This window comes from Penicillium canescens (genome assembly GCF_028828765.1).
Source record: "Penicillium canescens strain IBT 15451 chromosome Unknown utg000002l_segment0_segment0, whole genome shotgun sequence".
Taxonomy (NCBI): Eukaryota; Fungi; Ascomycota; class Eurotiomycetes; order Eurotiales; family Aspergillaceae; genus Penicillium; species Penicillium canescens.
The window spans coordinates 2,118,418-2,130,184 of NW_026703964.1; the positions used below are offsets into that span (position 1 = coordinate 2,118,418).

Consider the following 11,767-nt stretch of genomic DNA (forward strand, 5'->3'; position numbering starts at 1 on the left):
TCTTCTTTTCGTAATAAAGACTGCAGGAAATTGGAAACAAAACACCATTTGAGGATTCAAAGATAACCAGCTTTAAATTACACACTATTTTCCCGATCATGACTGTGCCGCCAACACTGTGACTGCGCCCGCCTCATTCAATGCTACAATGCTCTGAGCAGCTGATCCCCACGCCACAGAAGTAGCAGGAACAGCGCTCCGCAAGGGCTCTGACCACGCCTTGGAAGCCTTGGTAAATTGCTGGACGGTGACTCCGCTGGGTCCACCAGTCAAGAGATATTGACCAGTGTAATCCCAGAAGATAGAGCTGATCTGGCTGCCAGTCTCCAATACCTTGGTTTCCTTGGAGCTGCGCAGATCCCAGATCGAGACCGTAGTAGATTTGTCGGCCACCGCGGCCAGGAAAGTACCATTCTCAGAGAAGAACAAACACTTGACTGGGCCTGACATCGCGTAGTTTGCGGCTGCGGCACCGGTCTTAACGTCGAAGATCTTGACTTGTCCATCTGCACCACCAGCGGCGATCAAATGGCCATCTGGGTGGAAGTTGACAGACAACAAAGCTAAACCAAACCGTTAGCATTCTATTTCGATATAAAGGTTTGCAGGACAAATGCTTACCTGCGTCAGTGAAGATTTGGGAAGCCACGGTGTTGGTAGCCAGGTCGTAGAGGACATAGCTCTTGTCAACACCGACAGAGGCAACAATATCACCAGTAGCATGCACAGTCACACCTGTAACCTCGCCAGCGTGAGAGTTGAAGCTAGCGACTTCAGCCCCATTCTCAAAGACCTTAACAGACCCGGTTGACGATCCAACAACTGCCTTGTCGCCGGCCCAAGTCACATCGGTGACGGGACCATCTGTCTTCAAAGTCTGCACCACACTCTTCTGAGAAAGGGAGTAGACACCAACCACACCATCAACACCACCAATAAGAGCCAAATCACCGGTCGAGTTGACAGACAGAGCGCGGCCACCGGGGTAAAGGGGGTCGGAGGACTCAGTTGGCTTGAATGTGGAAATAGCCTCAGCTGACGCCCAGCCCTCGGGGACTGCACGCTTGCGCCGAGTCTTAGAAAGCCTGTAGATATGTTAGCTGAGATCACATAGGATGGAACCATTGAGTCCACGTACGCTGCCTGTGTGTTCTCAACCCGTTCCAGCACCGCCTGGGGCAAGCCTGTAGAGTCGACCTGCATAGCATCACCAGCGCCCGCGGACCTAGTAGCGCCGACGGATATGTTCGAAAGTGCCTCGCGGGCATCGTCTCTCTCCTTTGTCAACCGCGCGATCACTCGCACTGCGGCATCATGCTGATAGAGCGCGGAGCTAAGCTCGCGCCTCGTCTGTGCCAGGTTTTGCTGTAGAGTATATGTTTCAAGAGCGAGAGCGTCCCATTCCTCCTGGAAGACACTGAGGAGAGACGGGATGGAGGTAAGGGTGGGAGGTCGGGGCCGGACAACGCGCTGCGACTTGACATCGACCAGGTCGTCGGTGCTGAGTTCTTCGCCGTTCACGGGATCTTTGCCATGTTCGGCAATGTATGCCTCAATAAGACGCTTTTCAAAAACGCTGCCTGTTTAATTATCAGATGTGGTGTGCGCGCAAGGCGATTCGAAGAACTTACCGCTCTTGGAAGAGACGACGGGAACTTGAGGTGCCTCTCCAGAGACTGCGATGAATCTCAATTAGCGAATTGGTTCAATTATGACAACACAAGGGAAATGGATCATAGACCACTCACTAGCACAAAGCATGGTTAATTGGGGTGGGTTCAAAAAGGTGGTTGGTGAGGACTTGACGCGAGCAGGCTCCTTCGGGACTTTTCTATGTGTCCCATTTGGGTTTAGCGCCTAGAGCTGTTAACGGTGCTCGACTCGCAACTTGGACTCTTCTCTTCTTTGTGAGATCTATATATTCTATATATTTTTGTCGGAATGTATATTTGCTAATGATTTACTGAATCGGCTGAAGGGAGCAGAAAGCTTCAGAAAACCGCTACAGATTAACCGCTGCAAACGTTGACTACATCCCACCATGTCTAAGAACCCCAAGTTTGAATATGGTACGTCGCTCAAATGTTCTAGTAGGCCTTTCTAATATATTATCTAGATGCGAAGGAGCCCGCATTCCTCCAAAAGCTTCGGGGCCAATATGGCAGCAACACCGGTCGCTTAGAACGGCCGGCCGTACGAGCGACCAGACTCAAGGTCAACAAAGATGACGATGACGATGAACCCACCTATGTCGACGAAGAAAGCAATGAAGTGATCTCCAAGGAGGAATACAAGACCCTGGTGCGCGAGACCGGCCAAACAGAAGAGGACAAGAATACCCCGAAGGACAAACCCGCAGGGGACGACGACAAAGCAGAACCTACCAGCAAACAGAGCAATCTGACTGAGATTGGAGGTCAGAGGAAACGAAAGCAGGCTAAAGTCGTGGGCGAAGAAAGGACAGAGAGCGAAGACAAGAAGATCGAGACTGAAGAAGCTCAACCCAAGGCGGCCACCAAGAAGGCAAAGAAGCCCAAGAAAATCAAGCTCTCCTTCGATGAGGAGTGAAATCCAAACGGGAAATACATACAAGATCTTTCACTTAGCAGATTGAAGGCCGCCGACGCATGGTGGACTCAGCGCATGCCTTCGAAGACTCATAGTGAGTCAACGCAACATTGGTTGCATAGCGTCATAGGTCGCCAAACAGCTTATTAGGCCGACCACAGAGTAATAGCGAGAATATTCGAGCTGATGTAAATATAGAGTTACTTTTATCTAATACTGTCGCCTTGTAAATTAAATACTTGTGGCAGACCTGGTCCATCACATACTGTCTCCATTTATCAGCAACTTTTTTTCTTCGGATCCAGTCGCCTTCCCGGCTCTTCCTCTCCAAACATTCAGCACTTGGACAGACTCAGTCAAGATGCCTGTGGTTAATGTCGACCAGCTAGTCCGCCTGCAACGGAAGCCCGAAGACATAAGAAATGTGCGTGCCCCTCCATCCCACTCTGATGTCAGGCTTTATACTAACTCCAACCAGATTTGCATTTTGGCCCACGTCGTAAGTAAAGGCGTCCAAATAACAAAATCGTGTACGGGCATGTTCTCGAAATACTCACAGTCGTCTTTTTGTCGTTTAGGACCATGGAAAGACATCGTTGACAGATAGTCTTATAGCCACCAATGGCATTATTTCACCTAAGCTAGCGGGCAAGATCCGCTACCTGGACTCTCGCCCAGATGAGCAGCTGCGAGGCATCACAATGGAATCTTCAGCCATCTCATTGTTCTTCTCAATGCTCCGTCGCCCAGCGCCAGACGCAGCACCGGTGCCCAAAGAGTATCTGATCAATTTGATCGATTCACCGGGACATATCGATTTCAGCAGTGAGGTCTCAACGGCGTCGCGTCTTTGTGATGGTGCTGTTGTTCTCGTTGATGCAGTCGAGGGCGTGTGCAGTCAGACTGTGACTGTGCTGCGCCAAACCTGGGTTGAGCAGCTCAAGCCAATCCTTGTTATCAACAAGATGGATCGTCTGATCACGGAATTGATGATGAGCCCCGCCGAGGCATTTTCCCATCTTAGTCGACTGCTTGAACAAGTTAATGCCGTTATTGGTAGCTTCTACCAAGGTGAGCGCATGGAAGACGATTTACAGTGGCGTGAGCGTATGGAAGATCGCATCAATACTTCTGCCACTCGAGATCAAGACCGCAAAAAGCAATCGGCAGATGAAGACGCCGCTCAAAGCATTACGGAGGCGACAGAATTTGAGGAGCGCGACGATGAGGATCTCTACTTTGCCCCCGAGAAGAATAACGTCATCTTCTGCAGTGCTGTTGATGGCTGGGCTTTCACCATTAGGCAATTCGCTGCCATCTACGAGAAGAAGCTCGGAATCAAACGAACTGTCTTGGAGAAGGTCCTCTGGGGTGATTATTACCTGGACCCCAAAACCAAACGTGTTTTGGGCCAAAAGCACTTGAAGGGCAGAGCATTAAAGCCAATGTTCGTTCAATTGGTGCTTGATAGCATCTGGGCAGCATATGAAGCCACCACGGGCGGCGGAAAGGGCAAAGGGTAAGTTGATAGCCTCGTAATCTTCTTATTGTATCAATACTCACTGTGAATAGAGACCCAGTCCTGCTAGAAAAGATCACCAAATCTCTAAACATCAACATCCCACCATATGTTTTGCGCTCTCGTGACCCCAAGAACATAATGACTACGTTGTTCTCCCAGTGGTTGCCTCTATCCACTGCTTTGCTTGTGTCCGTCATTGAATACCTCCCAAGTCCGCCGGCTGCACAGGCTGCCCGACTGCCAGAAATGATCAAAGCATCACCTGGCTCAGAATTCATCAGCAATGATATCAAAAACGCCATGGTCGATTTCAAGACAGGCCCCGAGGAGCCCGTCGTAGCATACGTCAGCAAAATGGTCGCAATCCCCGAAAGCGAGCTTATGTCAAGCAAAAAGCGAAGCGGAGGTGCCATGACTGCTGACGAAGCCCTTGAAATCGCTCGTCGCAAGCGCGAGGAGATTGCGAAGATGCAGGCGGAGGCCAAGGAGAAACAAACCGATGAGTTCGAGCGCATGACTACAATTTTCCAAAATACCTCGTTGATCACCGAGACAACTGACGAGCCGGAGGAACCAGAGGAGAAGGAGGACCCAGACCATCTTATTGGCTTTGCCCGCCTTTACTCAGGAACCATCTCTGTCGGAGATGAAATCTACGTACTGCCGCCCAAGTTCTCACCAGCCAACCCGCATGCAAGTCCCGAGCCGAAAAAGGTGACTGTCACAGACTTGTACCTGCTCATGGGTCGAGCCCTTGAACCCCTCCAGTCTGTGCCAGCCGGTGTTGTCTTCGGTATTGGTGGCCTTGCCGGGTACGTGCTCAAGACTGGCACGCTCTGCAGCCGACTGGATGGAAGTATCAACTTGGCCGGAGTGTCGCTCAACACTCCGCCCATCGTTCGTGTTGCGTTGGAGCCTGTCAACCCAGCCGATCTCGGTAAAATGGTTACTGGCCTGCGCCTGCTTGAACAAAGTGATCCCTGTGCCCAGTACGAGCAGCTTCCCAGTGGTGAACACGTTATTCTCACTGCAGGCGAACTGCATCTGGAGCGTTGCGTGACAGATCTCCGAGAGCGGTTCGCCCGCTGCGAGATCCAAACTGGTGAGGCTATCGTCCCTTACCGGGAGACCATCGTTTACGGTCCTGAGATGGCCGCACCTAAGAACCCCGAGCTTGGCCGTGGAGGTGTCTTGTCGGTTTCCGCTTCCAAGCAGATGACGCTTCGTCTGCGTGTTGTACCTATGCCTGAAGCCGTCACAGAATACTTGAGCAAGAATGTCGGAACTATCAAGCAACTTCAGTTGGAGAAGCGCTCTGAAGCTGAGGGCAAGGCTGATACCGAGGCTGCAGTCGAAGCGCAAGAGTCAGCCGCTGTCGATGGCTCCGGCGAGTCGCACGAGGGCACTATTCTCTCCAAGCAAAAGTTCCGCGAGGGACTAGAGAAGGTATTCAACGACGAAGCCAAAGAAGACAAGGAGCTATGGAAGAACGTCGTCGACCGGATCACAGCATTCGGACCTCGCAGAGTCGGCCCTAACATTCTAGTCGACGCAACAGCAGTCAACACCTGTGAGAAATTGTAAGTGCACCAAGAAGCAAACCCGCCATGTCTACCATTGGTCCAAATCTAACAAACCCTCTTCCCAGCCTGATCGACGACCCCAAGCAACAAATCGCCGGTGACAACCAGCAAGCCCTCCTAGTCCGCGACTTCAACGACAAGATCGCCTACGCCTTCCAACTGGCAACAGGTCAAGGTCCCCTATGCCAGGAACCAATGCAAGGCGCCGCCGTCTTCCTAGAAGACCTATCTGTCCAAGCCAACAGCAACGACGAGCTAGATATGGGGCGCCTAACAGGCGAAGCAATCCGACTCGTCCGCGAAGGGATCTCTGCCGGATTCCTAGACTGGAGTCCTCGGATCATGCTCGCAATGTACAGCTGCGAGATCCAAGCAACCAGTAAGCCTTCCTCATTTCCAATCCGTAACCCATACACTTAACCCCCAAACTAACACTCAACCCCACCAAAAGCCGAAGTCCTCGGGCGCGTCTATGGCGTAATAACCCGCCGCCGAGGCCGAATCCTCTCAGAAGTAATGAAAGAAGGAACACCGTTCTTCACAATCCTGGCCCTGCTGCCAGTAGCAGAATCCTTCGGATTCGCCGAAGAAATCCGCAAACGTACATCCGGCGTCGCGCAGCCGCAACTTATCTTTGCAGGCTTTGAAGCGCTTGATGAGGATCCGTTCTGGGTTCCTGCTACTGAGGAGGAACTTGAGGATCTGGGTGAGCTTGCTGATCGGGAGAACGTTGCTAAGCGGTATATGGATGCTGTGAGGACTCGGAAGGGTCTTGTTGTTCAGGGGAGGAAGCTGATTGATGCTGAGAAGCAGAAGACTTTGAAGAAGTAGATTGTTGATGTTGATTTGGGAAGATGGGTATAAAATCGATATTTATTGCATTGTACTGTATGTTGCTTTTCATTCTCATTTTATGGTATTTGAATTGTGAGTATGATGTTGGTAGTTGACATGGTTGATATTGGCATTTTATATCTGGTGGCCATCTAGCAGTATCTTAAGAGATATATGTCACTCCGACAAGCCCTCTGTCAAGTCTCACCGGGTAGATCTAGACACGAGACAAGAAACTAGGAGCATCACAGATGGTGGGAGCCATCTGCGTATTCTTCGAATGATGAACTTCAATCTCCTTCTTTTGACAAACACAGCCCAACATGGATCAGGTCTCGGCTGTGTATACTAAGGAGGATAGTAAGATCTACTACTGGGCAAAGGAAGCAGGGTTGCCATGATGTTAGTTACTTTCGGTGAAGGGGCGAGGAGAGAAAATTGGCGGAAACGGTTTGCATTGTATTCTGAAATCATGAGTCCGCGGGGTATCTTCATTTTGAAATCGTTATTGATATCAATATCCTGTACAAGGGGGTGTGTCCGAGTCAGCTCAAGGAACAGGTGACCTTGAGCTCCTAGACCTTGTTGGGGTTTGATTAGATGCCTCGCTTGAGAGCATAGAACAAGCATCTGAGCTTGAACAACGTTGCTCGCAGAGGTGTCTCTCGAAGAGTAGTCTCCTCGATATCCATTGGTTCTGGAGCATGCGAGGAGCAGATGCTCTCATGGGTAAATCAGACTGCCCAGGGCATCTAGACAGATCAGGACGAAGTCTGCTTGGGTGTTGCAGGCAGTAGTCATTTCTCAGCAGCGAAAAGCAGACAGAAAGGGCAGCTCAAGCCAAAGCCGCCGCAATCGAAGTTTAAATTCGAATTCCAAACCCAATGCCCTCAAAAAGGCCTAGCAACCTTCCTCAACTCCCCAGTTCCACTAACCGGATCCCTCATCTCCTTCCAGCTAACGGGGAACATCATATTGCCGGCCTCACTGCGCGCCATAACAACACCAAGATCATTGCGCGCGGTAGTAAGATAGAAGAAAGTCTGGTCACCGAGCGAGATCACCGAGCCACGAACAATATCACCAACACGGAACATCTCATCCATAACCACGCGATCCTTCTCGACAGCGCGCACGTCCTCCTTCCGGATTAACGCTTGGAACCGCAGTTCGTCGGTGTTGCTGTGGTTCTCTGGGTTGGCGGCGTGGGTGAGGATAGCAGCGACGTTGTCGTTGTCGGAGGGTGTGCGGTTTGGATCTTGTGTTGTGTCTTCTGTCACAACTAGGATTGAGACTGTTGCTTGACGCTTTTGCACGCGGGTTACTCGTGCCAGGACGATTGAATCGACTGCTGGGAGGGTATTGTAGCGGGGTTTGGTGGTTGGCGCTGCTGCTGCGGCGGGTGTGTTCTTTGTAGGTAGAGTTCGGGAGACTCTGAGGGTTGGTTTCGTGTGGGTCTTTGGTTGAGCTGTGTCTGAGACTACCGGTCCGGCGATGGAGGCGTAGATGAAGGATTGTTGGATGTGCGTGCCTGGTCCGGCTGAGTATGCAGAAACGGGACCGAGGCGTTGCCCGGGGATGGCGATGGGTGGGAGAGAAGCCATTGTTAAGGTGTAGTTGATGTTGAGGGGAGGTCTGGAGTTGGAGAGAGGATCGGTGATTTTTTTGGGGAGCTCCCACTCGGCCCGGGAGTAGGTTTGTCCGCAGCTATCAATACCCACTTAACTACGATATTTGGACTATGAATTGAAACCAATTCCGTCTCGCAGGCAATTAATTTATAGAGCCCATATCTAGCACGAATACACGGTGTATGCGGAATAGGAAGGACAGGGGCACCGGCCCAGAAATACGATGGACATGTAAGAAACAAAAAAAGAGTCCACAATCCAAATGCCCGCTGAGAAGGAGTAACCCGAGTCAAATGAATTCGATGCCCATAAAACACCCAGTGGCGGGGAAAGAAAGCAGGCCAAATTGAAGATTGGCTGAACAGAAAGGACCGGAGAAATTGGCGCGCACAGGGGAGATTAGACAAAGGACAAATAGACAAAATAGAGAGGTTAAGCTTCCACCAGGGTCTGCTTAGGACCTGCTCCTAGCAGCTCGAGGCAGCGACGGGCGAGGGTGATCACTTCGCCTTCGCCGTCATCCACTTCCTCCTCGTCGGACTCAATGTTCTTGTCTGAAATCGACTTGACCATCTGTACGATGTCTTCAGATCGTGAAATGTGTCCGATGAGTTTCTTATCTTCAGACTCGAGGAGTTGGAGAAGGGTCCAGATGGCAATGTGTTGGAATGTTGGATCACCACTGGCAAGGAAACGGTAAAGGTAGCCGTGGATTCCACCATTGGAATCTGCCCAATCGCGAACGAACATGGAATAATCGCCGACTATATTTCATTAGCACTCCCATGGGGAAATTCAGGTGTGAGAGGAAACATACCCTTGGATGAAAGGTTGCCCAGAGCAGCAGCACTGTTGCCTTGGACCTCAATGCTATCAGAGTTGGTCAGAGGAATGAGGACGTCGAAGACCCCGAGGTTGAGAAGGTGTGGCTTCAGCTCCTCGCTGAGGGCCAGCACAGCGATCGCAGCGGTCATCTCAGACTGTACAGTGAGAGGAACCCGAAGGACCAAGTCCTTGCACTTCTGGACAGCTCCCGCTTGCAAGACGAGTTCTTTGTTGCGATCGGAGCTTGCAGCAAGGTTACGGAGCGTAGAGATAGCGTGACATTGAATCTCTTCGTTGTCAGTTGAACCAAGCAGATCCACCAATGGCTTCAAAAAGCCTGCTTCAATAATTGGAGATTCGTTGAGAGGATGAATGGATATATTGCGAATACAAGCGACGGCGGATAGGATGAGAGGAAGGTAGGAAGATTGAAGGAGTCGCAACAGTGGGGAGAGACCCTTTGCGCGGACAATCTCAAGCTGGTATTTCTCGTCGGAGGCGAGGTTTCGGAGAGCGAGCGCAGCTTGACATTGCACTTTCGGGGTCGAAGAATCCATGAGATGAACCAATGATTGTACCAAGCGCGACTCAGTCTGAGCTAAGCGTTTCCGGTTGGTCGAATCAACGGCAATGTTGCTGAGAGCTGTTGTGCAATAGTACTGGACGTCGACATCGGGGGAAGATAGCAGATGGACGAGCACGGGAATGGCGCCGGCATTGACGAGTTGTTGGCGATTGTCATCTGGTCATGTTAGAGATTAGGTCCATATTGGGAGAAAACCGAGTCACCTACCGGAATGGGTCATATTCAGTAATGCGCCCGTCGCATTGCGCTGTACACGCATATCTTTGGATTTGGCCAGCCGGATCAGAGGACCGAGAGCGCCGGAGCGAGCAATCTTGGCCTTATTCTCTTCATGTGTCGCAAGATTCGTGATACATCCGACAGCATTGCATTGCACCTCGACGTTGGGCGACATCATCTGTCGAATCAGGGGAGCCAGCCCCCGAGGGCGACAATCAAGACTTTGTTTTCCGCTATACCTAGTAAGCAATCGGAGGCGAGATTGAAAATGAGGGTAGGGAACCAACCATTGACGGCGAGGTTACCCAGCGCTGCACTGGCCGCTCGTTGTACTTCGATATCGGAGCTCTGAAGGAGGAATAGTATCGGCTCGAGAGTATCGCTGTCGACCTCGCGGACATCTGGGGAATGTCAGATATTGCATCATCGCCATTCGCCCCAAGATACGTACCTCGTTCAGTAATCTCGGCAAAGGTCAGACTGGCGCTTCGTTGCAAGTCGACATTCTCAGAGTAAACCAGCGTACTCAATGCCCGTAGAGGCTCGCCGTCAAAGAAGTCGGTCTCTGCGCGCTGTAGGTCAAAGTCAGTAATGTGCATGTGGCAAGGGCAAGGGCAAGGGCGCGGTCGCCATCACAGGCAAACCCGACTCGACGCGAGTCCAGAGAGGTCGCACGTACGTTCTCCAAGTAGCCGAGCAGGTCTGAGACAGCTTCTCGCTCATTATCGGCCAAGGTCGTCTCGTAGATCCCATCTCGCGACCGACCACCGATCGGACCGAGACAGGCTGTGATATGGCACCATCGGTCCACCGCCGACAGGCACGATAGACAGGCGGTTGCGATTCCACTCATGCCTAACAGGCCCGCATCAGGGCCGAAACGAGTCTCGAGGGCAAGAGCGGGAGGGGAAGGTGAAAATAGATGGTGAGTTGTGTAAAGCCGAAGCTTTTATTAGGGAGCACAAGGGCGGCGCGTGATAAAAGGAAAATGGCGAAGAGAGTTGGAGGTGTCGAGGTAGAAAGATAGGGAGGGGAGGTTTAGCTCCGCCGAGAGATGGCTGGTAACAACTTGATGGTTCTTCTTTCCTGCAATGCAATTCTTAAGTTCTCAAGTTCAAGTTCAAGTTCAAGTTCAAGTTAAGTCAAGTCAAGTCAAGTCAAGTCAAGCCAAGTTCAGCAACCTTCATGTGTTCTGCGAGCTTAAGCTCCGATCGAAGCTGTCCACGCTGACCAATGGTCCGTTTACGTCAACACCTGCACCTCCAGGGCTGCACCTCTACTCTCTTCTCTACTCTATACCTACACTCTCCCTGTCTAACTCTATACTTTCTCTATTCTCTCTCTCCCCCTATATACTAAATTCCATCCCAGGGTCCGTGCACACTTCTTGTGATGAAGTTCAAGTGACGCAGAAGATCACCAGACTGGCGATCTCTCAAGGGGGTCAACTGCTCTTTCACATGAGAGATACATGTATATCTCTCTCACTTGATATCTCACTAGAACTCAGCAGATACGCAGTCGATCCGCCAGCAGATGTCTCTTTCAACACTTTCACCTTCCTGTTTCCTTATAGACCTAAAATATCAATATCATGCTTGTCCCGCTTCCATCGGCTAATCCTGCTGACCATATCCTGTGGCGCAAAGAGGCAATCTGCGGCTACTTCCCCGCAAAAGAGAGGCAAATCAAAGTGATGAAAAGAAGTAGAAGTAGATATTCCGGTGTAGAGACGAAGAATGCGATCAGCCAACTCCACTTAGGACCCAGGACGGCTGGTAACATCATATAACCAACTGAACCAGACTTTTCACGCTTTCTTCTTTCTTTTCTTTTTTAACTGGACTTTTCATTCTCTGATTCCTCTCCATTTCTCCTCCATCATATGATGTCTTACCATTCTTGCTTTTAATCCTCGTGACGTTCGAGTTTCTTTGAATCCTGATCGTCTCTTGGCTTCGATTTAGACTATTCCCACCCCCCGATTCTGATTTCCTCC

At 50.9% G+C, this 11,767-nt stretch overlaps 5 protein-coding genes across 5 annotated transcripts; 2 read left to right on the forward strand and 3 right to left on the reverse strand.

Annotated features, from left to right (window-relative positions):
* Positions 1-96: 96 nt before the first annotated feature.
* On the reverse strand, positions 97-1,761 carry N7446_001999 (WD repeat PRP19 family protein; the record flags this gene model as incomplete). Its single annotated transcript, XM_058510748.1, has 5 exons — positions 97-563; positions 622-1,085; positions 1,139-1,580; positions 1,632-1,676; positions 1,749-1,761. 5 exons carry the CDS (start codon positions 1,759-1,761, stop codon positions 97-99), a joined length of 1,431 nt encoding a protein of 476 aa, XP_058376284.1.
* A 280-nt stretch (positions 1,762-2,041) lies between these two features.
* Positions 2,042-2,568, forward strand: N7446_002000 (DUF4604 domain-containing protein; the record flags this gene model as incomplete). The annotated part of the gene is made up of 2 exons (XM_058510749.1): positions 2,042-2,069; positions 2,117-2,568. The coding sequence occupies 2 exons, from the start codon at positions 2,042-2,044 to the stop codon at positions 2,566-2,568; spliced, it is 480 nt and encodes a 159-aa protein (XP_058376285.1).
* A 361-nt stretch (positions 2,569-2,929) lies between these two features.
* Positions 2,930-6,504, forward strand: N7446_002001 (GTPase RIA1; the record flags this gene model as incomplete). The annotated part of the gene is made up of 6 exons (XM_058510750.1): positions 2,930-2,992; positions 3,047-3,067; positions 3,147-4,087; positions 4,141-5,670; positions 5,739-6,052; positions 6,125-6,504. The coding sequence occupies 6 exons, from the start codon at positions 2,930-2,932 to the stop codon at positions 6,502-6,504; spliced, it is 3,249 nt and encodes a 1,082-aa protein (XP_058376286.1).
* Positions 6,505-7,397: 893 nt separating this feature from the next.
* N7446_002002 (exosome non-catalytic core subunit CSL4) lies at positions 7,398-8,111 on the reverse strand (the record flags this gene model as incomplete). Its single annotated transcript, XM_058510751.1, has 1 exon — positions 7,398-8,111. The coding sequence occupies one exon, from the start codon at positions 8,109-8,111 to the stop codon at positions 7,398-7,400; it is 714 nt and encodes a 237-aa protein (XP_058376287.1).
* A 459-nt stretch (positions 8,112-8,570) lies between these two features.
* On the reverse strand, positions 8,571-10,621 carry vac8 (protein anchor VAC8; the record flags this gene model as incomplete). Its single annotated transcript, XM_058510752.1, has 6 exons — positions 8,571-8,902; positions 8,956-9,705; positions 9,757-9,946; positions 9,991-10,169; positions 10,220-10,340; positions 10,448-10,621. 6 exons carry the CDS (start codon positions 10,619-10,621, stop codon positions 8,571-8,573), a joined length of 1,746 nt encoding a protein of 581 aa, XP_058376288.1.
* Positions 10,622-11,767: the final 1,146 nt, after the last annotated feature.